The sequence below is a fragment of the Onychostoma macrolepis genome, chromosome 05 (assembly GCF_012432095.1).
Source record: "Onychostoma macrolepis isolate SWU-2019 chromosome 05, ASM1243209v1, whole genome shotgun sequence".
NCBI classification, from domain to species: Eukaryota; Metazoa; Chordata; class Actinopteri; order Cypriniformes; family Cyprinidae; genus Onychostoma; species Onychostoma macrolepis.
Window position 1 is genome coordinate 1,213,131 of NC_081159.1, and position 27,866 is coordinate 1,240,996.

General features: G+C 39.4%; 3 protein-coding genes across 6 annotated transcripts in view; all 3 read right to left on the minus strand.

Moving 5' to 3' along the window:
- The window catches only part of tet3 (tet methylcytosine dioxygenase 3), a 52,514-nt gene extending 51,283 nt beyond the window's left edge, over positions 1-1,231 (minus strand). Inside the window, exon 1 of one of the 2 annotated variants that reach the window (XM_058774913.1) lies at positions 944-1,231. The gene's annotated coding sequence lies outside the window, so the exon portion shown is untranslated. The remainder of the gene's footprint in view (positions 1-943) is intronic. The other variant, XM_058774915.1, reaches the window with a different exon arrangement.
- A 326-nt stretch (positions 1,232-1,557) lies between these two features.
- On the minus strand, positions 1,558-8,625 carry ap3m2 (adaptor related protein complex 3 subunit mu 2). 3 transcript variants are annotated; one of them, XM_058774920.1, is made up of 9 exons: positions 8,497-8,625; positions 7,858-8,398; positions 6,013-6,184; positions 5,790-5,927; positions 5,572-5,657; positions 4,840-4,973; positions 4,163-4,370; positions 3,293-3,437; positions 1,558-2,605 (listed from the first exon to the last, which is right to left on the minus strand). In XM_058774920.1, exons 2-9 carry the CDS (start codon positions 8,128-8,130, stop codon positions 2,505-2,507), a joined length of 1,257 nt encoding a protein of 418 aa, XP_058630903.1. In that variant the 5' UTR covers positions 8,131-8,398; positions 8,497-8,625; the 3' UTR covers positions 1,558-2,504. The 3 variants fall into 3 exon arrangements, with proteins under 3 accessions (XP_058630903.1, XP_058630902.1, XP_058630904.1); XM_058774919.1 differs by having other exon boundaries at positions 7,858-8,138; positions 8,497-8,622; XM_058774921.1 differs by having other exon boundaries at positions 7,858-8,164; positions 8,497-8,597.
- A 2,826-nt stretch (positions 8,626-11,451) lies between these two features.
- kat6a (K(lysine) acetyltransferase 6A) overlaps positions 11,452-27,866 on the minus strand; it is a 41,524-nt gene continuing 25,109 nt past the window's right edge. Inside the window, exons 10-17 of the mRNA XM_058775396.1 lie at positions 25,413-25,554; positions 21,008-21,169; positions 20,527-20,620; positions 20,150-20,381; positions 19,221-19,410; positions 18,023-18,754; positions 17,497-17,752; positions 11,452-16,143 (exon numbers count right to left, since the gene is read on the minus strand). Of these exons, the coding sequence (XP_058631379.1) occupies positions 12,956-16,143; positions 17,497-17,752; positions 18,023-18,754; positions 19,221-19,410; positions 20,150-20,381; positions 20,527-20,620; positions 21,008-21,169; positions 25,413-25,554 (4,996 nt within the window). The 3' untranslated portion in view covers positions 11,452-12,955. The remainder of the gene's footprint in view (positions 16,144-17,496; positions 17,753-18,022; positions 18,755-19,220; positions 19,411-20,149; positions 20,382-20,526; positions 20,621-21,007; positions 21,170-25,412; positions 25,555-27,866) is intronic.

Below are 27,866 nucleotides of genomic sequence, written 5' to 3' on the forward strand. Positions count from 1 at the left end.
AGAGTTAAACAAATTAGACAGACGTGAAATTATACTTACATGTGGAATTGTTTTTGTCCTGCATATCTTGCATATTTTTATAACTAACGTGTACTGTCACAGGAGGGTGGTGGTAACATAGTAACTTCACTCCTTTAGCTAGTTTATAAGTGCTTTATAACTCACCCCGCGTTAAAGCAAAATTTAAGGGTTAATTTGCTAGTAGTGACCGATCTTTTGAATGACAAGTAGCCTAGTCTGAGTAGCAAAGAGCTAATAAATCAGTCTGAACCCTATTAGAAGGGACAAACGAAAAGTAATAATACAGTGCCGTTGATGACCAAGGAATCCTGCATTATTGTTAAATGGCTCACATATAAAAACCAATCCAGTCAAGTGTTTCGCACGCGCTCTGAGACTTGAGCACGTGGCTCCTCACTCAGCCGGCGCTTTAACTGGCGGCAAAAATGGAGAGCTGAGGAAAAGGTGTAAAAATCGGCGATGATCGCTTAAACTGCGGCACGTACACGCCTGCGTTAGCTTTTCCGATTTATGTTGACAAACAAGTGACAGTTTTCCTTGGAAGGGTGAGAGAAACGACACATCAGCAAGGCCCCCCTCTGCATAAAGAAAACAACACCCGGGGCGCGAATTCTCACAAAGAAACAGAATGTAACACAACGAGCAAATAGAATGTTACATTTCTGACGCGTGCAATACATTGTAACAACGGCTGTTCCGGTGTTGTAACATTGATGGCTCTTATCATTATCATCGCATAATACAGTGGAACAACTTATCAGTAATCGATGTGTATTGCGCTAATCACCTCATTAGGCATACAAAAACTTACACAGGGCAATACACAAATTTCATTCCTGTAAAACTGCAGTTTTATACCCTTTTTTATTTCAAACAGAAAAAGTTTCCAAGTCATAAGAAATAATATGCGATAAGGACTTACCAAGCGATGGACACGTTCTTTGTGCGTCTTGTCAAATCCCATTTAGATTTAAACGACGGTTACTTAAAAACAGTACATGCAAGTTCCACATGACTAAAACGTCATTATGTTTTAGCTTAAGATGCAGTGCAAATGAGAGAAGCATGGAAAGTTATTTTGCTGCACTGGTTAAAAACTGCCAAGCAGTCAAGAAGACATGACATGGCGAATTACACGAGAAGAAAAAAAGTTGCTATTTCATTATGGGACAGACCCTTTAACTTTCCTCTGTGTCTCGTCTGTGTACTCTAGGGAAGTTTTAGAGTTAAAAGACGATGAAGAGGAGGAAGGAGAGGCGGCGAGAGACTGAAGTAAGTCGCGGAATGGAGTTCAGAGGGTGCCGTGGACCGAGGGGGTTAAAATTGCGTCATCGCGGTGACAAGATGTCATTTGGGCAGAATTTAAGGGAAGCAACGTTAACGGTTTTCTTCTAATCTCAAAAAGGTAGGTCACGTTGCCAAACCATCCTCACCACATGGTGACGAGTCAATTTCCAGATATTAACATAATACACATTTTAATCAGTGTTTCTGCAGTTCCCCTGGTTTTAAAGAAGCATGCTGCCAAACATGGGACATTTTGTGTATTTTTTTATTATTATTATTATTTCATAGCATTGTAAACAGTTGTATTTATCTGAAAAACAGTATGGAGGAAAGAAAACAACATCAACATAAGCTAAAAACAAAATTCACATATTTCCTACTCAGTGTATATTTCAATCAGTATCCATAATCAAATCTCTAAATCTGCACTTCAAAAGTACCGTGTATCAAATCCATCATTTTTAAATGCATGTTGCATTCAGGGTTAAACAAGAGAGGCTGAACAATCAAGCATCACCATGGATTGTTGTGGTCAGTTATGCTTTAAATCATTTGCTTATGGCCAGACAGGCAATAAATAGCATAAGAAACACATTTCAATAACAATTCAAACAAAAGATGTATACTGTCATAATACCACAGTAAACAAAGATAAAAGTTCAGTGTTTGACCATTTGAAGAATTTGGTTTACTTTGCACACAATCATTGGGGACGGAGGCCGAAGTCAGTCTGTAATGGTAATATAAGATTATCGTTCTGCAATGCAGAAATGAGTCGCCTCGCTTCTCAGAGGAGGAGAGCACAGATCAATACATAACAGCGCAGCTCAATCTCATAAAGAAAATGTCAAGATACAGTGTGAAGGAGAGGGTTCTGAAACTGGCAATAAGAAATCAAGTAAGGAGAGCAACCGTAATCCAGAGAAGCTGCAAATAACATGGACGCAATAAAACAGGATTATGTAGTTACTGTCCCTTTAACTTGGGCGGACCTGTAGAAGCACATTTTGATAGTGTTAATAACAACATAATCTCTCTGGAAGTCAGATGTCTTATCGTGCATGTTCCTGAATTGGTCCTGAAGTGCATTCCAAAAGGAGATGTATTTACTCAAACTTGTTCCCTCTCTTTTCTTCGTCCCCATTTTGCCGTAAACCAATCGAATTAATTACAGAATGCAAGAGCAGCGAGGTCGTCTAGGTTCGGACTTGAAATTTGCCGGCCTTGGTCATGTATTTGATGCCTTTGAAAGGTTTGTACTTCTCGCCATACATGTCCAACCTATTTACTTTCAGACCTGTTGGGCGAGAAAGCGGAAAGCAAACACGTCAGTTGCAAAACAGGTGTGTATTTGGCACAAGAGAGACTTTGGGGAAAGGCTGTGACTGCGAAAGCACTAAATCAATAACCAGTCAACCTGAGCCAGCATTGCTCCATGCTACTCGCACGGCTGCTCAAACCATCCGTTTCCGCATCAGAACGGCTCCATCTCCTGGCCACATAATGCAATTGTCATAAATGTTTTCAATTGCTAATTCATATGCAGAATTGTGCTTTATTACATTCCCTGTGGGCGATTAAAGAAACAATTTACTGACTGAAGGTCAGCTGTGAAAATTTGTCTGTTCACATTTATTTTAACAGAAGAAAATCTCCAGGGTGCCTGAAACAAATGTGCTATTTGAATAGACTAATTATATATTTGAATGCAAAACATTTCATATCCTATGTGGCAAATTCTACGTTGCATAATTAAGTAATACACAAAACATCCGCAATTAAATTTGAACTGAAAGCCTTTTTTTTTTTTTTTTTTAAACGTGTAATCCTTAACTGGTGCTGTTTGAATACGATAAGCTGGGCTGAAATGCTTTCAGAAGTGATTTCTGTTGGTAAACAATTTTAGTAATGTGTTGGGTCACCACGTTATGTCCCATGTAACGTCCGAAGCGAAATCAGTCGAGAAACCACTGATGGACGGTACCTGAGATGGCCAGCTGCTGAATCTTGAACTGGATGTTGATTGTTGGGTTTTCATCAGGTTTGGACGCTCCAGCCTGGAGACTCATAGTTCCTTTTAAACTGGGCAGTTTCTGGGGGTTTATCTTGCCCACATCCCAAGACAAAAGCTGCAAATAACAATCCAGCGCAACATTAGCATGCAGCTACCACCAGTTAAACGCTCACATTTTGTTTTGCTGTGTTGCAATTAAAAGGCAGAAAAAAAACGAGCCCATTTCTGGAAAATTATTATGACCTGCTATTTATGCATTTAACTTTTGTCATCACTGAACTAATTATCACCACTTGATCGCAGAGAACTTCCCAGCTTCACAAGTAAAAATAAAACGCAAGCGGAAAAATATCACTATTGACAACACTGACTTTTAAAAGATGCTAAAGCCTCTAGTTACCTTTATAGCCATCGTTCTTGGTGTGAACAACAAAAACAACGACACAGACTTCTGCATGCACATGGAAACTATTCACATGCGTTTGTGTGCTTGCACACTACAATTTCTAGTTTTATAAATACTAGAACCTATTTCCGTCGTGCGTCACTGCCTTCTTACCATGTAGAAAATGAAAGCATGGATGCACATGAATTCATAGAGATCTATTTGCTCAATCTGGCGTTACTTAAGGTAGTATCTCTAATATCAAGGACTTTGAATACTATCCAATTTAATGCATCCTCAATGGTGGCTGAGAAACAGACATTTTCATTAAATTCTTAATTTTCTATTATAGAAAACTACCAAATATTTTTCCATACTTTTCCAAACTGTGTAGGAAACCCTGTCAGTTAAACATCAGAACCATAAACACAGAACACAAGGTAAATAATGTTTACCTTGGTGACCGGGTCAAAAGTGTAGGTGCCCTGTGAGGCGTTGAGGTTGGCGTTGAGGACGCCGCGGGGCAGCTGACTGCTCACCAGGACTGATTCCACCGCTTTACCCATAGTCTGCTTCGGGCCGAGGGTGAGCTCAAAACGCCCCTGAGAACTGCCCTCTCTGAAGCTGATGTTGTGCTTCACGTACACCGGGATGGCCACCAGGCTGAGGAACACAGCAATCACAGGTCTAACTCTACACTGCATTGCAAAATAACAAGCAATGGTATGTACACTGACGTGCAAGAGTTTAGGGTCAGTATGATTCCTTAAATAAATTAATGCTTTTTTTTGGATCAAGGATGCATCAAATTCATCAAGAGTGACAGTGAAGACAAAAAAAAAATTTTTGCACAAAAATATGAAGCAGCCCAACTGTTTTCAACATCGATAATAATCAGAAATCAGCATATTAGAATGATTTCTGAAGGATCATGTGACACTGAAGACTGGAAAATTCAGCTTTGAAATCAAAGCAATACGTTACATTTCCCCCCGGTTTCACAAACAAGGTTTAGGCCTAGTCCCAGACTAAAATGCAAGTCTGAGCTGTTTCAACAAAGACACTTGCACCGACTGATCTTAAAATATGTCAGTGCCATTGTTTTGTCTCAAGATGCATCAGAAGTCCTCACTTCTGGGAGCTGACGTGGTAGGACAGGAGGCGGAAGTTGCCGTCTGGTGGGATGAAGGACAGGATTCGCTCGGCCTCCCAACGCTTGAACCGGACACAGGGGTGGAAGCTGACATCGTCCAGGAGTCGAGGGTTCTACAGAATCAAAGATGCAGGAATAAAATGGGTTAGTAGTATACAGTAACACAGAATATATTACAAGCTTGAACTTCAAAGAGCAATTGGCAATTTGTCCCTCATTGTATAAACGCAAATTCTGCTAAATGCATAAATGTAAAAATGTCAAATTAAAAATGTCTGACATATGAGTGCACCAAGCATTGAAGTATCTTGTTCAGATCACATGACCAGCTGTAGGCCTGCAAATCAGTGTTATTTTAGTATTACATGCTATTATAATATTCATATTGTGAATGAGCTTTTTAGCTATTTTCAGTTTACATTAAAATGTTAGTATTTTTGTTGCATGCTTTTTCATTTTTTAAATATTTAATTATATCTTATTATATTACATTTTTTATTTATTTTAATTTTTGTAGTTTTCGTACCTAAAAAACTAAAATTGTTGTCTTGGCAACTAACTGAAATAAAATAGGTTCATATATATATATATATATATAAAAACATGGAAAAACAAGAACTTAGGTTGAAAAAAAACTAATAAAAATGAGGGAAAAAGAAAAAAAAAATTCAACAAAACAAGCTTTTATTTAGAAAAGATGTCCAGATTTACCATAAATGACAAGGTGAGATCAGGCATTCCTGTGAGTTTCACACAGGCGTCTATCACTCCCTGAATCTCTGCTGTGATAGTGGAACCTTAGCAGGAAAATATACATATAAAGATTTAAGAATGATTTACTGACTCACAGGTGAGCGATTTGAGGCAAAGACATCTGCATTTTACAATTGGATCTGTAAACTATTATGAGATATAAGAAGATGACCTACCTGATTTATCAATGATAGCATCGATTTCTTCCACCACGTCAAAATAAGCTTCATTGTTGGTGTATTTGACACCTGTGCGCCGCCACGGAACCACAGACAGCTGACCTGTAGGAAGCTGCTCGCCAACATTAGTGCTTCCTGTGCACAGATAAGAAACAGAATAAAGTGTTATGCATTCAAAAGCTGACAGATATTTAATAAAGCACAAGCTAAAACGGAGTACCTGTGATGGTGTTGACCACGGTGCGCAGGATGGTAGGAGGTTTGATGAGCTCTTTTAGGATGTTTGATTCGGTGGCCAGAGGGAAGCCGTTATCCAGCATCTCCTCCAGCAGCTCATAGACCACCACAACATTGTCTTTAATAGCTGCCTCGGTGCAAACCCCGAAATAGTCCTGAAGGGAGAAACATTGTCAGAAATAATGCTTTGAAACGGTAGCACTTTGAGATAATGCTTTATATTAAATTCGGTAATAAGCTCATATAAGAAGTACCTTTGAGTACCATGCACATACTATGGATTTGATATTACAGCAGCTAAACTTTATATCACTTCCTTTAATTATCTTAAATCTGTTACAAAAGTCCTTAAAAAAAATACTATGATGTTACACTGAATGCAACATTAATAACATGATATTTGACATGGTCTATGAATATGAATATGCATACAGTGTGTGTTATATACTAGTATCACCACAGTACCTTTTTTGTTCATGGTAGGGCTGGACGATATGGCCAAAATTTATATCACGATATTTCTTAATTTCGGGCGATACGGTATAATTCCAATATCAATATGAACACTATTTAAAAAGGCCCATAAAAAAAAAAAAAAAAAAAAAAAATGCCAAGAACACCCACAACATGTCTGCATCTACAAACTTATGAAATATTAATTTGCCAACTCTATAAAAACCTCTTCCTATAAAACTATATAATACTTTAGAAAAACAAAAATGGCACAAATAAATTAATGTTCACCTTCTATTTGTATTTAGCCTTCATACAAACAAGAAATGTGAAATCAATGTCAAATAAACATCTCAGACTCACCTTATTAATATTAATATCTTTAACTTCAAACTATAGGTTAATATACACTACCAGTCAAATGTTTTTGAACAGTAAGATTTTCTTCTGCTCACCAAGCCGGCATTTATTTGATCCAAAGTACAGCAAAAAACAGTAACATTTTGAAATATTTTTTACCATTTAAAATAACTGCTTTCTATTTGAATACATTTTAAAATGTCATTTATTTCTGTGATCAAAGCTGAATTAGCATCATTACTCTAGTCACATGATCCTTCAGAAATCATTATAATATTCCGATTTGCTGCTCAAAAAGAGATTTATTATTATTATTGTAGAAAAATAGCTGAATTCATATTTTTTCAGGTTTCTTTGGTGAATGACAGCATTTATCTGAAATAGAAGTCTTCTGTGACATAATAAATGTTTTTATAATAACTTTTGACCAAGTTAAAGCATCTTTGCTAAATAAAAGTATTAGTTTCTATAATTTCTTTCCCCCAAAAAATAAAAAAGTCAAAAGACTTCAATGAAATGGTATTGTAGCGTATAATGTTACAAAAGCTTTTTATTTCAGATAAATGCTGATCTTTGGATCTTTCTATTCATCACAGAATCTTAAAAAAAATAAAAAATGTACACAACCGTTTTAAATATTGATAATAATGTTTGTTGAGCAGCAAATTAGAATGATTTCTGAAGGATCATGTGACGCTGAAGACTGGAGTAATGATGCTGAAAATACAGCTTTGATCACAGAAATAAATTACATTTTAAAATATATTCAAATAGAAAGCAGTTATTCTAAATAGTAAAAATATTTCAAAGTTTTGCTGTACTTTGGATCAAATAAATGCAAGCTTGGTGAGCAGAAAAGACTACTTTAAAAAAAAAAAACCATTAAAAACCGTACTTTCCAAAAACTTTTCCAAGTAACGCACTATTTACCATGATACAGCCACTTTACTTTTTATCCACTACGGTAAATAATATAAAAGCAAACGGTGTTCCCTTCATCAGAAACGCATCAAACCTGAAACGTGTCGACCACACGATGCAGGAACTCGATGACAAACAGCGGAGGCACTTCGCTCTGAATGACGGCCACGAAGTAGATGCGGTGTCGGAGCACGTTAATGAGGTAGTGATGCGGGGTCGGGATCACCGGAGGAACGTTCTCCGGTTCCGTGGCTCGTTCCAGAGCCTCGAAAAAGTAATCGCAGACGGATCGGCTGACCACGCTCTTCCAGTGCTTCTCCAGAAAGATGTCCCCCGACGCGTTCACCAGGAACAGGCTGTGGATCATCTTGGCAGCTGGAAGACAAAGTAAGAAAACGCGACTAAACTAGATTATTAACGCAGATCTGAACCTGTCAGCATCCTCACGGTAACCGATAGGCCGATAGTTCATTTGTTATTCTACATCCCTATCCGGTTACCGGAGAGAACAATAGCTTTTTAAAAGGGATGAAAGCGTTTGGTTTTAGCAGGATCACATCTTCATCTTCATCATCTTCATCGTGTCAATGTTTCCTCCTCCCTTCTCTCGCATCACAGGACTGTCTTGTGACAAGCTACGGATTAAAAGGCTTCATTCATTCGCGTTTTCACTCGTCTTTTCTTTTTCTTTTGGGTGTGAATGCTTGCATTGTAGATGTAAATTAATACTTACAATCTCTGGATATTTTTTCTGCCACTTCCCAGGATTCTTTAATTAGACACAAGCAGAAATGTCGCTTCCTTCTCCGTTATTTTGTGACGAGAAAATGTATGATTGACACTCGCTCTAACCAATGGCAGGCTACGTCTAGCACGCTGACCCCGCCCACTCCATATTTAATTGGTATATAGTGCGGAAGCGAGTGGACTATTATTCTCGAAGTTGATTGGACAGCGGCCAATACACGTCACTGCACAGCGTTGTTTTATTGGCTCAAGGTAGCTTGTCCTCTGACGATGTGAATTCAGGTTAAAAATGCCATAATAAACTTAATTAAAAAATAACTAAAAAAGCTGATACTAACTTATTACAAGCATTTTCTTTGCACATCAACAAAAAACATTTTGGTCTCCGCAAAGATGCATTTTTATCCGGTTGCTATCCGCGTTATATTTTGTTTCCATGCATTATCTGGAAACAAAAGATTGCATTTGGTATTTGTTCTCAGTCTATAGAGAAAACTTTGATTTACTGTAAGAAATCTGATTCCAGTATTAGACATTTTATTCAAAAGACTTGAAATTGTGTCCCCAGGTTATGCTGCGATGTTATAAAATAATGTACATTTTAGAGATTCTCCCATTAAAAATCTGTCCGATACCATTAAGTATTAAGATAACCAATGATTGACAAACAATTATATACTATACCGTCAAAATATGAATGAATAAAAAAAAAACACTAGAAATAAAATGACTTTTGCATTTAAGCATCACAGCATTATACAGTACAGTATGATAAATGGGACATACATTGAGATTAGAATTAAAATTTATCAACAATTAATGTAATTTAATATGAACTTTTCAGTTAATATCTAAAACATGGTTGCAACAATTGTATCCAATAACAAAGTATTATTAAACTGGATATCTGTAGAAAAATCAGCACAAAATGATGTATTTCTAATACACTACTGTAAACTGTACATGTAAACTGTAAACATTCAACCCTGTTTGTTTTTAAATGCAAAAGCTATTTCACAGCATATTACAATGTGCAGAGCTGCAGGTGACACAATGCAACAACTTTTTAACAAGAGATTTGCTGATAGAATGTTTAGGATCTTTAAAAATAATAAAAATGATGGGGGGTGTAATGAATCAGTTTTTACTCATTTACAAGACTCAAGACTACATTAGGAGCAGTTTTCAAAATGTGAACAAATCACACGATCTGACGGAAGCTCACGGGGCCAAGTTTAGTAGCATCTATACAATTAAAAGTTGATCAAATCTCTAGAAACAGTCTTTCCAGTTAAAGCGAAGGTCATGTTCAGTTTAAAACAGATGTCCTGTCCATGCACCGGCTTTGATAGAGTGGAATGAATTATACACCGTGTCCATAATTATTAGGCACGTTGATATTTTTATTGCATGTCCTGTCCTGAAAAGTCTGTCTTGCAGGATTGACTAAAATGAGCTCCTAAAACTTACCGCCAGATTCTGGAGGATACATTTTATCTTCTGGAGACTCCAGAAAAGTTGCAATTCTGGAAAATGGTGGCGCTGGAAACTAAATGTTTCCTGATGGTTTTACACCTAATTCTTCACATCAGTTCTTAATTCTTTTGCAGTGAACCTGTCTTTTCTGACCCAGTGAGCATTTTGCTGTCCAATGGTCATGTCTTAACTTTGCAATTTCTGTATTGCATTAGCTTTGAATATTTCTCAGTCTGAGTTAAACCTCTTTTTTGGCTCATTTTATCAGTGAAAGGAAGCCTGAATATAAGGAGTTTTTCACTTCCAGCCTTCATAGACAATTATATATCACTTATAAATGATTAAACACAAAATCGATAGTAGTTAAGATTGATGTGGTTTGGAATTGGTCAAATGTGCTTGGGAAAAAAAAAAAAAAAAAAAAAAAAAAATATATATATATATATATATATATATATATATATAAAATCAGAATATCAACGTGCTTAATAATTATGCACACGGTGTAAAAGAGATAATTCATTTAAAAACATTAGTGCCGTCAAACAATTAATCCAAAATAAAAGTTTGTTTACATAATGTGTACTGTGTATATTTATTATGTACATATAAAATACACACACATGCATGTTATATTTCTATATTAAATATATTTATATATAAATTATACAAATATAAATATATACATGTAAATATTTTCAAAATATATTCTGTATGTGCGTGTATATATACACAGCACACACACACATATTACATAAACTTATTTTGGATGTGATTAATCGTTTGACAGCACTAAAAAAACATATTACTTTAGAGATTTTTCAAGAAATACAATAAGTGAAATGGCTCAACATAATTTATTTTTGTTCCATGTTAAAATGTACAGAGTTCTTTGAAAGTACTTGCTAAGAAAAAAAAAAAAAGGAAAAAAAAAAGAAACGAATAAATGGAAATACATACAAGGACAAAACAGAGAGGAGTGGAAGGTGGACGCTTCCGACCATCACCGAGCGCCCCAGCTTGGCTCTCTCTCTTTCGCCGGCTACCAGGCTCTCTCTTAGCTTACAATTCACCATGTACAATTACAAAGTATACGAAAAGGTAAGCAATATAAACAGACAGAAATATACTGAGCTCATTTTTACATGCCTCATAGATGTAAGGAAGTTGTCCTATACACACACAATAACCAAGAAAAAAAAGAAAAAGAAAATAACGCTAAGTGACCTTTAGATATCTCTTTTTTCCTTTTGTTTTAAAATAGCATTAATATACTACACAAAGATAGAAAACTCTAGAGATGAGATGGAATGGAAAGGTTAAAGGCATCTTAAATTCACTAAAAGTGAGTTGTAATTTTTTTTAGTTTTGAATTTCTTAATAATATTACCCCAAGAGTCGAGCTAAAAAATATGCATTGTTTTTTTCCTGAAACAGAAGTGAAAAAAATGACAGTACCAATATCCATGTCAGAATTTCTTTTTTTTTTTATATTTTAGAAAAAACATTTTCTCTACAATAAGTCTTCTAAAGTCAAAAAGAGTCAGCTTGTCATAAAAGAAAGCTGCCCAGTCTGATAAAATTCAGAAAAACAAAAGCGCACAAATAATATATGAAACGTCAGGTCTTTGAGAAAGATTCCTCATATTGACAATGAATACTGGAACATTAAGAAATTCTCTGCCCGTTGTCCTAAAACAGTAACCATCTCAGGACATCATGCACTTTAACCTTTTTCCCGGGTGTGTGTGTTCATTGGTCCGTGTGTGCATTGCAGACACGGATCTACTTATTTGTACAACTCCCTCTGGTGGCTAATAGCTAACATCACTACCCCATGATCAGCTGGAGTACGAGGAGCGCTACTTACTTTGAGGTGCCTGCTTTAGGAGGCATCGTTAACGTCACCGGATGAGCACAGTCGCGATGCTATCTGCTCTGCAGGCGTGGTTAACCCCTTTAACGTTACATGGACGCTGCACTTTGTAGTATGAAATTAAAGACCTTCCCACTATTGACTGCTGCGCACTCTAGTGACATCGGTGGAGTGTTTATGAAACTCTTCTCTGTGATTTCTGTGCTGTGAACCAGGTAGTACCAGAATATTTACATTAACTAGTTTCCAAGGACTTCTGTTTAGTCCAGTCTATAGATGCATGGTCACTACTATCAGACGTCCGCCACTGTTATGTTTGGATATACACGATTCCGTACTGGGAAGACACCGATTTACAGAAACCTCAGACGCCTTGTGCGTCTCCACGTAAGCTCTCCAGTGGCTACAGAGCTCTGCGTGAGTGAATGTGTTCATGAGTGAGCGTATGAGCGAGCGTGAATCACTTTGTCCACACACATAAAGCATGAGCAGGTCAGATTGAAACACAAGCATTTCAACAGTCATTGAAAAAAACGAGAACATATTAAAAATAAAGTAAATAATAATAATAATAATAATAATATTATAATAAAAAAAAAATAGTCCATCTACAATTATTTTGTCTCTTTTTTTTTTTAGGTAAGGCTTCCTATGTCAATTGAACGATTGTGTGCATGATTCAATGTATGTTCGATAACAACGTAAATGCATTTGTTTCTCAGTTTGAAAAGTTAGGTCCACTTCCCCTGTAGCTGCTTTGATGCTTCGCCTCTTCTGTCTCAGTGGCGTACATTTCGGTGGAAACCAACCCCTGTTGGTCCACACAGGGGAGCATGACACTTGCCACAATAAAGGTCCATTAGATCATCTCCCCAGCTCAGGCAATTGGGAAATGAACCTAAAAGGAACAGAGCTTGACGACAACATATTTAGAAAGGAAAAGAAATCGTCGCAGTCTCTATGTCCTCTTCCTCCACCAAGCTCATCTTGTTGCAGTTTCGCCCAGACTTTGGAGGGTGGTGGATACAAATGGGTAAAGTACAGAGATGCAGAGTCCGGCGGAGAACGTCTCTCTCTGCTTGTTCTCTGTCGCTCATCTGCTCATGTAAGGCGACTGCTTGGGGACGCCTGCGTAGCTGTGGTGCGAGGGGCCCGTGTACATCATGTTGCCATGATGATTGGGCTGCATAGGCTGCTGCGGATAAGCCTGGCCTCCCATCATGCCCATTTGCATTTGCATGGGGTACTGGGCTGGCTGGTTCATGTAAGGCGGGTTACTGTGGTACCCGCTGTTCATCATGGGCTGTGGCATTCGGTAGCCAGCAGACATGGCAGCATTGAGCGGATTCATGTTCATGGAGTTGTAAGCGGCAGGGGTAGGCATGAGGTTCGTCATCATGCCACGTTGCACCGCTAAAGTTCGTGGAGAGCCTTGCATGGTCACAGCGCCAGAGCTGCGGCTGTACAATTGCTGCTGGTGAGGGGAGCCTGTAGGAATCTGAGAGGCTTTGGAACGAATTGAAATGTGGCCTTTGACTGTGGCCATCTGGCCTTGCAAACGCTGCGTATGCGGAGGCGGCGGCAATCCAATGTTGGCGCCTGTCATGTTGCACTGGATCAAAGACGAACCGAGATTCATGGAGCCAGAACTCAAATTTGGAGGTGGAGTCATAGTGGACTGAGCTTGGGGCAAAGGTGGGTGTGGAGAAGAAGCGAGCTGCGCCAAGCCCGGGTTGGATAAGGAAACGCTCGTCGCATATGACGTGACCGCGGCCGAATGCGAATAAGACATTGCATGGGGGTCCATGATGGTGTTGGTTAGCTGCTGGAGTTTGGCTAAACTGAACGAAGCAGAGTGTTGACTGTAACCGCCGGCGCCAAAGTCTTGTCCCATGCGGTCATACAAACTCCGACCTCCTCCGGCGCTGCCCGCGCTCTCGGGAATCTCCATGATCATGGGTGTGGAGGCGAAGCCGTTTCCCATACTGCACTGCGAGAGCGATTGCTGTTGAGGGGGAGGAGGTGGAGGAGCGGAGGGTGGAGGCTGCGGTTGAGGGTTTTGTTGTTGTTGAGTCGGCTGAGAGACTTTTTTCTGCTGCTGCTGCTGGCTGGCACTCGGCGGTCTTTCGATGACGCAGCCTTGCGGAGACTTTATTCCGCAACTCGGAGTGCTAGAGGAAGGCGGGGGCGGAGGAGGAGGTGGTTGTGGTACACCGTTTCCGCCGTTTTGTCCAGGACCCGCTTGCTGGATAAGGCTACAGCTGCCCATGGGGATCTGAGAGCCGACCCCTGTGCTGGAGGACGTGGAGATGAAGGAGCAGCTGCTGCCTTGCGAAGACGACGATGACGACGACGAAGGTGTGGCTGAACTTGAGGACGAAGACGAGGAAGATGCTACCGCCGCTGCGGACATGCCACCTCCGTTACTTCCGCTCCCTCCTCCGTTGCCGCCCATCGTTGAATCGTAGCTGCTTGGATTTTCGTAGTTTTCCGTAGTGCTTTCAATGCTGCCCAAATCACTAAATCCGCTGTCTACCACTTGTTGGGAATGATCAGAAACCGATGGCACGTCCATCATAGGAGAGGTCTCCATGTTTTGCAATGAGGGAGCGGATAGAGAGCTGGGGTGCTCTGGGGTTATTTGGGTGTATGCTCCACTCGCTCCAGTTCCTGTAGGACCAGGCACGCCTGATCCAGGATCCATAGGACCAGGAGTCATCCCAGGGCTGCTGACTGAACGGACAGACTGGTTCGGTAACGTAGGCATGGGTGGGTTAGGCATGGGACTGTGCTGGGAGGCTCCGCAATCCTCCACCAGAGCTAGCGTTTCTTCCTCACCCTCACCGTGACTGTAACTCTGCAGAGTCCGGCATGCAGCTAGCGTCTCTTCACAATCCTGGTAAGCTCCGTGGGACTCTGCATCCTCCTCTTGGGCCTCGCCTTGCGTGAGAGACTGTACAGCTTGCACGGTTTCCAGATCCAGCTCGCTGCTGTGGTGATGTGTGTGTTGCTGGTGGCTCAAGTCATCTTTGAAGTCGGGATGCTGGTGTGAATGCTCAGTCTCCATCATGAGCACGGTCTTATCCTCGACGTGTAAAGGATGCATTTCCAGCGGCTCAGAAGGCACCGCGATTGCGGTTACAGTCTCTACAGCCGCCGCGGCCGCCGCAGATTCCTCCTGCTCTCGTCGACGGCGTTCTTCCGTATCTGCAGAGCTCGTCTTCACCTCCTGCACTTCCTCTGCATCCTCCTCCTCGTCTTCAACTTCTTCCTGTTTGCTGACGTAATCCTTCGCCACGTTTGTCTGCATGTCTAAAAAACCCTCACTGCTCTGGGGTTCTTCTTTTACGGGGGGAGAGCGAGCAGGCGATGATGGTTCCTCTTCTTCTTCGTCTTCTTGCTCCTCAACATCATCCTCAGAGTCTTGGCCCTTTCTTCTTTTACTGCTACTGCTGCTGTCACTTTTCTCTTCGAGACGACCATCTCCTTCGTCGTCGGCATCGTGATCATCGCTGCGCCGGCTTCCTGAGCCCGGTGTTGCTGCTGTTCTCCGATTAACCCCGTTATCGCAATCTTCATCATCCCGCTCTTCATCTTCATCAGCTCTCGGCTGAGAAGCTCTGGTGCTGGAAGACTGTGACATGGTACGAGAAGGAGGACGGCTGATCTTCTCAACTGACCATGGTCGGTCTTCCTCCTCATCTTCCTCTTCTGGCTCAGACACAGGAGGAGGTTTGGGTACAGGGGGAGGGAGATTGCCATTTTTTGGAGGCCGACCTCGCCTTTTGGGTTTGGATGGCTCTCTGAAGTCCTGAAGGAAATCGTCCTCCTCTTCTGAGTCTTTCAGTTTCTCAGGACTGAGGTCGGATGTTAAGGCTCTGACTGTCCTTTTACAAGTTTTGTCCTCCAGTGTTGAATTGTCTAGCTGCTCCTGAGCTAATCGGCTTTGCTCAAACTCCTGTCTGGCTGCCTCCTCTTGTGCACGCTGCAGGTAATAGCTGCGAGGCTTTCGGCCAGGCTTCATTTTGATCTTTGGAGGTGGTGGGTCCTCCGAGGACTGGTCTGCTAGACTGGTGTCAGCTGTCTGACCGGCTCCACTACCAGGTTTTCTGCCTGGACGCTTCTTCCAGTGGAGTGGCTTGCGACTCTTGCCCTTAGGCCAGCCTTTCTTTCTTTTTACTGGAACCTCAGGCATCTCAGCTGTTGCCCCCGTTCTCTGTGTGGCATCTGAAGGTTCAGGTTTTCTCAGGACAGCAACCGGCTTCAGCACAGGAGTGGGATCTGAACAAAAGAGAAAAATCTTTGAAATCACACTATTGCAACAAACATCGCACAAAAGTATAAAAGTATAAAACCACAGCAGGCATCCTTAGGTGTTTGGGTGGGGGGGTAGATTCACATGTATCGCAATTGATTCACAAATTTAAAAAATCGATTTTCTAGTTAATATAATAATAAATAACAATAACGTGATGTTTTCTTCACTTGTTGGATGCGTTAACATCACATATGCATAGGCCGTACTATATACTACCAAATTTGTGATTGGTTGACTGCAAAATTCAATTATTATATGGAATGATAAAATAACATTCTTAACCGGTTAATGGCCATTTCAAATTTTCAATTATGTTCGGAAACTATTACATTTTATTGTGTTTCTGTTTGTAGTTATGTTCTGTCAAAATTACTTTCGTTCCTTGAACTGGAGCCCTGCTTACCACATAAACACAGTAAGGAGAGATGACTGAGGACGATGGTGAATGATTTACAGATCCTGAGCACCACTGACAAACATCTAATCTTGTGAAATGTGTGGTAAGTACTGCCGCTCCATAGTATACACAGAGTGTGCGTGATCGCGAATCTCGAACGTAAAAGCAAAAAGCCAGTGCACATTCAAAGGTGATGTCAATGCCCAGCATATTAGTAAAGGCTCCCTGATGCCCGCAATTTATATACAGTATAATTACCCAACGATATAATTGCGAGAGAATTGAAATATTTATTCTAGCGCTGTCAAACGATTAAATCGCATCAAAATAAAAGTTTTTGTTTGCATAATACATGTGTTGTGTATATTTATGTATATATTAATACACAAACATACAGTATGTTTTGAAAATATTTACATGAATATAAATATAGACATGTAAATTATATTACAAATAAATATATTTAATATATAAAAATAACATTTTCTGAAATATATACGTGTGTGTGTTTTTATATATACACAAATATACACAGTACACACACATATATTATGTAAACAAAAACTTTTATTTTGGATGCAATTAATCACGATTATTCGTTTGACAGCACTAATTTATTGCCTTTATGGGTTCCATAGTACACGTCATTTCCTTTACGAACACGGTATATGGATTCAGGCACATCCCTAATGGAAAGTGTAAAATATTTATTTATTTATTTATTTATTTATTAGGAAGTTAATAGGAAACACCGATTTCTTGAATCAGGACTACCATACTATAGACTGGTGTGTTTTTGTATCAAAATCCTGTGCGTTTCACGTCCAGTATGCACAAAAAAAACTGTGTGACCCCAAGAATCGATATGAATTGAATTGTGAGGTACTGAAAGATTCCCACTCCTATTAGGTGTACTAACCATCTTCCTCCGATTCAGTCAGATTGCCTCTGTTGATGCTCTTTGGGGCAGGTCCCATGTGTTTGCGGGCCGCTGCGTAGCGCCGGAGAGGGTTGCTAAATGGAGTTTCTTCTTCTAGTCTGGGCATGGGTCTTTCAGAATCTGAATCAACAAATGGCTCATCCAGAACTTCAGTTGTCTCCGAGATGGTCTCTGTAACGACGCTGCTGTGGGGATGGCTGCGCTGACGTACACGCCTCTTGCGCAACTTCTGAGACTACAAGAGGAGGAAAGCAAAAAAAGTTTTTCTTTTTGCACTACACCCATTATATCTGCACTGTTTGTTTATTTCACTGATTTGCACTCTATTTGCATTTTTTTTTTTTTGCATGCCCTTATTTGTATATTTGTATTATATATAAATTGTATTTAATTGCATTTACAGTCCACCTTTAGCGTTTAGTGTTATCTGTATGCACCAAGGGTCTGAGAGTAACGTAATTTCAATTCTCTGTATGTGCTTTACATGTGGCAGAATGTGTCATACCTTGCATTTAAGCCCTAATGTGGGCTTGGTGAGGACAGGTGGTGAGCGACTCCTTAACTCTTCCTCATCATCATCCTCATCATCATCCTCATCATCAACATCATCATCATCATCTTCATCCTCATCTTCACTGCTCTCACTAATGAAGGCTGGCACAGGTTCGCTCAGCCTTGTGGTGTGGGGCAACGATGGCAGGTCATCCTCAGGCTCCTCACAAAGCCTGCGTTTTGGGCCACGCTTTTTCCGTGGTGGCCGCCCTCTGCTGCGTGACTGTGGAACTGCGGGGTGCCTAGAAGCCTCCAAGGGACAGGCTGATGTGGAGTCAGGCTCATTTTCTAAGGCCAAGAGCATCGATGATGTTGTCACTTTATTAATGCCAGTTCTTTCATCCTCTTCCTCATCCTCATCCTCATCATCCTCCTCTTCATCATCTTCCTCCTCCTCCTCCTCTGGGGGCCTTACTTTACGGGGTCGACCTGGTCCTGTACGTGGTACATCCTTCACCTTGCCCCATAACCAGTTTTTGGGAGGGCGGCCAGGTCCCCTGCGCTCCCCATTAGCCGTAAGAAAAAGGGGAGAACGTTCAGGACTAAGAACACTGTTGCAAACAGAAGAGGATGGAGGAGAGCTTTGGTTTTTTGGGAACGCTGGGAAGCTCTTTTTCTCTTCCTCCTTTTCCCGTTCCCCTTTCATATGCCAAGAGAGCGGGGAGCTCTTGTGGCTGGGTTTGATCTATAGGAGAGATGCAGAGAACAGAAATTCAGCTACAGTATGAACTGGTACTAGAGCTGCACAATTCTGGACAAATTGAGAAATCACGATTTTTTTTGTTTTAAATAGAGATCACGATTCTGAACTAAGCAAAACTAAGCAATTGGTCCATTACTGAATGAATCAGCAGTTTTGAACAAATCTCTTGAATGAATGATTCAATGGCAAATGCATTATTTAACAGTCACTTGTCGCCACCTAGTGGCGAAACAATGTAATCACCATTGTAATCAACAACCGTTATTTGAAGCGCCAATTTGAAGCGAAAATTACTTTCAAAAGACGATTTGCTCCATTTTAGAAATAAGACTGCATGGGTGTTTAAATCGAGATCGCAATCTTTTAACGATTAATCGTGCAGCTCTAACTGGTACACATCTTAAACACTGCATCCACTGAACCTAGGAAAAAAAGTCGAGACGCTTACATCTTTAGGTCCCTCCTCTCCTTCTTCCTCTTCCTCATCTTCATCCCCTTCTCCTTCAGATACTACCGTGTTGGTGACGATAACAGGTGTCCAGCGTAAGCAGTCTGGATCAACTTCAAGGAGCCGAGGTTTGGCTTTAAGTCGGGTCATGTGAGAGGCCACCAGTTTCTCTCGTCGCAGGATAATCACCCTATAACAAGAAAGGACAAATCAGGAAACTACTATACAGACTGATACAAATGTAACAAATATACAATACCATCTGAAAGTTTGGGGTCAGTAAGATTTCTTAATGTTTTGGAAAGAAGTCTCTTATGTTCACCAAGCCTCCTTTGATATAACAATTAATAAGAGTAATATGGAGAAATATTACAATTTAAAATAAGTGTTTTCTACTGTAATACATTTGCGAATATAGTGAACTTTCAGCATCATTAGGCCAGTCTTCAGTGTCACATGATCTTTCAGAAATCAATCTAATATGCTGATTTGCTGCTCAAGAAACATTTCTTATCAATACTGAAAACAGTTCTGCTGCTTAATACTTTTGTGGAAACTGTGTACTTAAAGTACTGGTAATATAAGATAACTAAATGGGGTAGGGTTAGGTTTAAAGGTATATTCAGGGTTAGTACCTAGTTATTGTGATAACATTAATAAGTACATGTACATGAGGAACAGGACTGTAAAATAAAGTGCTACCGAATTTGGCTTAATGTGACTTGCATGTAATTATGCATTATTTATACAAGTACATTTAACATGTGCAACAAGGACACCTTAAAATAAAGTGTTACCGAACTCTTTTGTAACAAATGTCTCTTCAGTCGCTTTTGATCAATGTGGCGCATCCTTGTGTTAATTGCGTGTTAGCACTAAACCATGTATAATCAATGAAAATCAGCCATTAGTGTGTGAGCATCTCTCACCGGTCTCCTCTCTGTTCCAGCATATTCAGATTGAGAAGAGTGGCCGTGATATCTTGAGGACAAATGCCAGTGACTTTGCTGAGTTTGCGGATGGTGAGCTGTCGATCTCTGATCTCATGTAGGCACTCCAGCACCACACTACGCCAATATGCCATGTAGGATAGCCGGCCAAGGTCTGACAATGGCTTCTCTGGTGAGCCCGGCTGGCCTTCCCTCTTGGACAGCAGGTAACCTGCAGAGAGAATCATAACAGTTTACCCTCGGTGTCTAATGACAATATCTGAAGGAGTACAACTCTCAAATATTTTCTTTACCAAAAAAATAAATAAATGAGCACAGACTGAGTTAACAGTGGAAATATAATGCAGAGTGCTTACTGAAGTCAATGAGGAATCGCCCATAGCCCTTGCGCTGGTATTGTGGAAGAATCATAATGCAGGATACGTTATACTTTTGTTGACAATGCTTCTCCTGGGGATAAAAAAAGGGTGGAAAAAATTTGTAAAATTCAAGCAAATGTAACAAATATATACTTCTATCCATGTGCCACACAATGCATTTGTTAGGTATGATCGTATTCGGTTTCTGTAATCTGAACGCCATACACAGCTGTCAATATAGTTCTTAATTATTTAAACCGAGTGCATAAACAATTCACCCTCAAAATAGGCAAAAACCTGTTAATTAGAAAAAAAAAAAAATTTAACTTTAAGCATCTTTTCCAGGAGGATAATCAACCCATAAGGAAGCAAACAAAGCATCTACTGTAAGCAAGCCACAAAAGCAGTAAACATTTGCATTAACAACAAAGCCAAATTGCTCAACATTGTCAAACAACTCAAAAAAGGTTTAGCTCACCTTTGAAAAGTATCCTACGAGATGGCAGCCCTTACTGTCATTCTGTGTGAGCACATAGAAGAGGAAGGGCTCCACGTCGTAATACAGCGTCTTATGGTCCAGGAAGAGCTTGGCCAGCAGGCACAGATTCTGACAGTATATTGTGCTGACATTTCCATCCACCTGGAGTGTAAAAAATACTTTTTCAGACTTGCTGTGTCCTAACCAGGCATGATGAAATCAAGCGACGATGGCTATCTTTACATGCACAACTTTTGTTTCAATCGAACTGAATTCATTCCGACTGATGAATCTGAACGTAGTGTTTACATGAACGCTAAATAAAGTGACTCTGCGTGTTTGTGTGTCACAAGCGTCCAATCAGAATTCATTTTTTGACATGCGTACACATTGCATGCATATAGAGAGTTTCCTGCTGTTTGTGCATAATAACCGTTCTCCAACACTGTTTCTTTATTTGTTTTAAACAGCAGAATTAATATTTATCCATTTCATAACTTGGCGAAAATAAGCACATAACCGCTGCGTCACGCTGTTTCTATTTATCACGCATTTATACAACACAAAGAAGAACCTCTCGTTCCGCGCAACTTACGTCATTGCACATGCACGGTCAGTTCAGTTTCGGTTTTCAATCCGATCAAGTATTTACATGCACTCTCAATCGTATTAGAAAAGGAATAAACCACCCCTTTCAATCCGGTCGAAACCTCGTTTGGTTCGAGCTCAAACGGATCGGTTAAGGTGTTTTCATGAAGGCTTTTCGGTTCGATCAATCCAAGTGGCATTGCTAGGATTCAGATACCGTAACACTAACAATTAAATCTCATAATTCATATTTGCAAAATGCAATGTCTGTAAGACTCTCAATTACTAAATACTAAATCAACATTTTGAAAGAAGTCGTGCAGCAGAGACTGGCACGAAACTCGCTCCACAGGAGCAAAGGCTGTGATAAATTGCACGGCTCCTGCTTTTCCAATGGGCTGAATGCCAACAGTGTTAGGTTTTAGCAGTGCTGCCACCACAGGTATCCTGCTGAGTCAGGACCAGACTGAAACCTGAGCCTCTAGAACCAACTGGCCAAACAGGAAGGCAAGCAGTAACACACCCGACAACACCGTAGCGTTGATTAACGTGGAACACAGGCTATGGTCACGCAGCAGCAGAATACAGGCATCGGTTCAGGTTAAGAGAGTTAAACGTGGTTACAATCACATTAGGGTTGCTGTGATAGTCGGTGTTGATGGTTTTACAGGTGTGAAGCCGCAACACCGGTTACATCACTTGCCCACCGCAACACCACCATCATTTAGATTTTTATAATAATAAAAAACATTAAGTTCAGTTAGAGAATAGACACTACATGCATCACAGATCAGATTTCATTTATCACGTGAGGAGAAGCTGACAAGAGTGAGGTGAGACAGAGGAGAGTTTCAAAACGACATGCAAAAGCACCTGTTTTAAAAATATTTTATATTAAATATTATATATTTATTTGGTTCCACAGCTCATTTTTATTTATTTAAACGGTGTATTTAAAAAAAAAATATTTTTTTTTTAGATCATGTCTCCAAGCTTTCTTATTCCTTTGCTAATAAACGTACGTTTCTTATGTATTTGGTTCCACAGTGTTTACTGATCTTCAGTTTTGTATACCTCAACCTATTTGTTATTTTATATTAGGCATATAGCATAGTGTATTTTTATCCGTTTTGTTAATAAAAGTTCTACGTTGTATTTTGTTGTCGCTTGAATTGAATTGACACTCATTTGAAAGTGAAAGTAAAATGCGCACGGCGCTTTTAAGCTATTTAAAAGCGAAGGAAAGTGAGGAAAAACTTTCAGGTTTACACATCTGGTTGAGCTATGAATGGAATCGCAATGGAGGACTAGTTGTGTTACGCACAACAACCATTATCATGAAAACTTTTCAAACTTCTTTTAATACCTGCATAAATAAAATTAATACCATATGTTCATTCAGAATAAACCCAAAGAATCTCAAAATTAATCATTGCATTTTCAGATTTACTTAGTTGAGCATGCTGGGGCATAAATTCAATTGCAAAACAACTGATACTTGCTGGTATGTTAATGTGTTTAAAGAAAGGAAATACACAGATTATTGTATCGTTAGAATTTTTCTAGCACTTCTCATGCTACTGCCTCTTTAAGATACATCGCTTGATTTATTCCTTAACTTGTAAGTCTTATAAAGTGTATGCTAAACGAATACATGTAAATATCTGTTAATACTCACACCTGCTCATTCAAAACAGGTGAGAAAATATGCACTCTTACAACCACGTATAACATATTACAATATAAATACCATAAAGTAAACACTGCCATAATCTATCAACACTAGATCATAATCAATCACTTGTCATAAATTCACACTATTCATTTGTTTGCAAGTGCTTTGAAACTGTGAGCCAACTCCTTTTGAACGTACAGCACTCACATTTATAACAATCAAATTAGGCAATATCCCATATATTCTTTTAAAGACTTATGCAATTAGATCAAACTAAATTTAAAACATTTTAGGGACCCACAGAAACCTTGGAAAAGTGGCTAGAAAAGGGCTATTCGTTCATGTAGATAGTAGGGAAAAAGGTCCTGTAAGCTGTTTTCTGTACTGGAGAATTTGACAATCATGTGTGACCAGTGCTGGCAAAATGAGTAGAGATGTGCACGGGCTAATTTTGAGATGCAGGCAAAAAAAAAAAAAAAAAAAAAAAAGTTAAAGTTGTCAATTTTAGTCAAATTTCAGGTTTTCATAAAATGAGTTTATTAATAAGCCCTCGTCTAGCGGTCCCAATGCTCCAAATAGTAATTAATTAATTAAACATCTTAAAAATGTCTCAATTTATTTGTAACGAACACACTTTGGTGATTTTTACATTTGATTATTTGTTTTTCTTACTTGAATGCTTTTTTTTTTTTTAGATGTAAAATGAAAAAAGTAATGCACTATGCCTATTTGTTTCTTTATTATATTTGTTCTGCTGTTGTTTTTTTGCATCTGTTCTTATTTTTAATAAGAAAGATAAAAACATCATATAATGATGAAATTAAACAAGCTTTTCATTGATGTATGGTTTGTTAGGATCGGACAATATTTGGCTGAGATACAACTGTTTGAAAATCTGGAATCTGAGGGAGCAAAAAAAAATCTACATATTGAGAAAATCTTCTTTAAAGTTGTCCAAATTAAGTTCTTAGCAATGCATATTACTAATCAAAAATTAAGTTTTGATATATTTATGGTAGGACATTTACAAAATATCTTCATGGAACATGATCTTAATAATAATTTTGAGCCATACAATGTATTGTTGGCATAACTTATCTGAATTGTTTAAATGTGTAGAATCCACATAAGCTGCTTTTTCATCAACCGGTCAAAATTTACAGCAAGGCGTGCAAATTTGGTCCGTTTTTTGGCCAGACAGAAACTGCACACAGACTGAATGTGAATGTAAGTCTCTGTAAATCCACTCTCTGACAGCAGGTGGCGCTTATTGAAAAGCTGAATTACAGCCGTTTCCCGTAACCTCCGTGAACAAAGCAGCACTGCGACTAAGAACACTCCTTTTATGTATTGCATGGAGCGAAGATGAACACAAAATGCCATCGAATCGTTTCTGAAGACAGTCAGAAGGTACATTCATATAATTAATTCATTCATATATTCATTTGTATAATTCCCTCAGCACTCTTTTAAAACCTCCCAGCTCTTCCGCCCTAATTTCACTCAAAACGAAACTACTCTGCTGCTGTGCTCACGTGAGACACTTACTTAAAACTGTGCTTTATGCTGGATAGCATTTATTTCTCGTGAGTTGTTAAAATCGCGGTAATCGAATACGGTTTTGATAATTTAAATATTAAATGGTAATACCAATGATTTATCGTCAAACCGGTAATCGTTACATCCCTACTCCAAACGTAACCATGTAAGCTCATTAAAATCTGGTCTGACAGCATTGATTTAGACCACACCTATTCAGATCTACATGTCATGTTTACACCTAAATGATCTTTTATAGAAACACAAAGGATGTAGTAAATCACCATTAGAGATTCTAAAACAACGAGAGCTTGCCGTTCTACATTTATTACCCTGCTAAGTGGCATCATTACAACACCTTGTGAGGGCAGTAAGCGGGCGGATGTTATTGCCTGAGCCAGTGTGGGAGTGTGCGCACATATCAGTGTGAATGAGATTTCCTTTGTTGGCTCAGAACGTATGAAAACACACATTAGCGTGTGCATGACTAGAGTGTCGACGAGCATGTGTCTCTGCTGCCAAGTGCATATATACAAAACGAGTGTGCACGAGTGGCTGCGTGTATTTGTGGTTTTTATCTGGGTGGAGATTTCTTTTCCTCACCTCGAACACAGACACGTCGTCCTTCCTGTAGATCTCGTTGGCAGGCGGGTGGAACCAGTTGCACTTTCGCATGTGCTGGTAGAGAATGCTGCGGCTCTTCATGTAGCGCAGACAGAACTCACAGAGGTAGAGCTTAGGGAGCCTGTCACATCCAAACAATCACACATCAGTTTTTACAGCCTAAGATCAAAGGTGCACAAGCACATCTCTCTTGAGAGAGCATATAAACACAAACAAAAAATAAATAAATAGTATGAGGTTAAGATGTTTGACACTGATTCTCCATTTCATGACCCCTTTAACAATAACATCACTGTTAAACTACCATGTTAAATTGACAGTAGAATACAAGGCAGAATCCAAAGGCATCTCCAAAACCATTATTTTTCTGGAAAATAAAAAAAAACGCATATTTTTTGAGTTATTAAACATTGTATCGTTAAAGTTGGTATTATACCTTATATTGCTATCATATACTGTTGTGTACCAACATTAACACAACATTTCCCCAAAATCATGTTTAATCGGAGATACAAGATTTATGACTTGGGAGCAGGGAGATACGAGATTACGCTGTCATTGATAAGAATGATACGGACACAGACGTCGCTGCTGCCAGCAGTGTTCATCAAAGTCTGCGGTCGCGTTGAGCCTTTTGACAAGAGACAAGGCTTCAATAGTTAACCAAAGCTAACGACTGTGGTTACATACATCTTCCTAAACTCTATTTTAAAGGTTTAAGAGCTATAAGTGATGCAACACAAAAAACGATGAGCTGACTAGGCTGTCTAATAGGCGGAAATTAGCATAATCGGCTCGCAAATTTACCTTCGTGGCTCACGGGCTTCCTTCTGCACCGAAGCATTACAGCTATCGATTTTTAACAAAACAGGCCTACTCAAATGTATCTAACCTAACTATTTTCACTCGTTACTGTCTAAAAAAACAGACAGAGTTAGGCTTACCCTTTTTTCTCCCATAAATAAAAACCGCGGAGTGAAGATGATGTGGAGTTACGAGACTTCTCAGACAGCTGAAGTGTACAGTGGAGTTAAGAGATTAGCTCTCAAGCTATTTTCAACACTTTAGATTGGTCAATAATTTGTAACAATAACAGACCTACGTGGGGACTGACCAATAGCATCGATTTGTGAAGAAATATGAAATTGACAAAATTTGGACATAGGTGGTTTCCGCCCGACAGCGACTTATATATATATATATATAGTGGAAGTCATAAAATGTGCCTCATCCAAGGTTACTAGCTGATTCGGGACATGACACAATCAACAATTCTGTCAATCAGAAAAGTGGGCATGGCTATTGGCTGATGGAGAAATTTTAAATGGCCAAATGGATTCAGTCATACCTGGCCAACATATGACCTTCTAGCACTAATATTCTTGAACAAATAGATTAAGGCTGTGTTCACACTTGCCATACTCTGGTGCGATTGCTCTGTTAGTGCGGTTCATTTGTGTAAATGTGAAAGCTGCCGTCCGAACCTTGGTGTGCAAAAATCAAGCCAAGTTGTTTCCAAACAAACTCTGGTGCGGTTCGAATGAAATATGAACGCAACAGACTGAATACTACTAAACAAACGAACCAAAGAAAAACAAAAAAGGATGTAATGACAAGATGCGAGGCTATATACTGGTAACAATTCTCTCCACGATAAGAATTAGTCTTGCTGTGATAATAACGATAAAGTGTGGTTGTTGACATATTTCTGTGTGCAACTGTGCGGCGCGACATGGAAGAGTTTATAGCTAAACGAGGAGCTCCTTCTATAATCTGGAACTGGTTTGGTGAGGGCTGTACAGTGTGATCAGTCTGTGTGATGAATAAATGTAGTACAGTAGCACAGTTTTGCATGTCTATGAGTCTGTTTACAAACCTGTTGTCCAACAAATATATCATTTATTGACATGCGTTTTCTCCAAATTTAGTGAAATAACTTTTTGTGATCAGACGTGGTTTCATGTCACAGAATGTGGCAGAAATCATACTACTGTACAGTATTATTTACAGTGATAAAGGCTATGTCGATTAGCATTGCATTATAAATATACTTTATTCTCATAAAAATACCCAAGATTGCTTAAACACAGATAAACCATATATTGTCGCAATCGTATGTTTACCGTCTTCAAGTTTCATCAGTTAAAATCTCTCTAGCTACTGCGATAACTGGATACCTTCGTCCGTATTGTCCATATTAGGGATTTCCTGGAGCAGTGCTAATACTTCTGCGATGCATATGTGGAGTTTCTGCACAAGGGCGCCCTCTGGCTTCCAGTATAAATTAAATATTGTGTACTCCGTAATACTCACTCACAACACCCTCTTTTGGGAGAAATAGGAAAAATAATACCTTTCTCTAAAGAAACAGGATTTTTTTTAGTCTCTTAGTGGATGCATAAAATTCTCTAAGTTATAATCGTCGCAATAAAT

Bases quoted from the DNA above. Each gene is read 5' to 3' on its own strand.
- ap3m2 (XM_058774920.1), bottom strand. From the start codon at position 8,130: ATGATCCACAGCCTGTTCCTGGTGAACGCGTCGGGGGACATCTTTCTG. The intron at 5,928-6,012 runs GTACTCCGTTTT...ATCTGTGCACAG, and splicing joins CGTGGTCAACACCATCACAG to GAAGCACTAATGTTGGCGAG. The intron at 3,438-4,162 runs GTAAACATTATT...TGTTATTTGCAG, and splicing joins CTTTTGACCCGGTCACCAAG to CTTTTGTCTTGGGATGTGGG.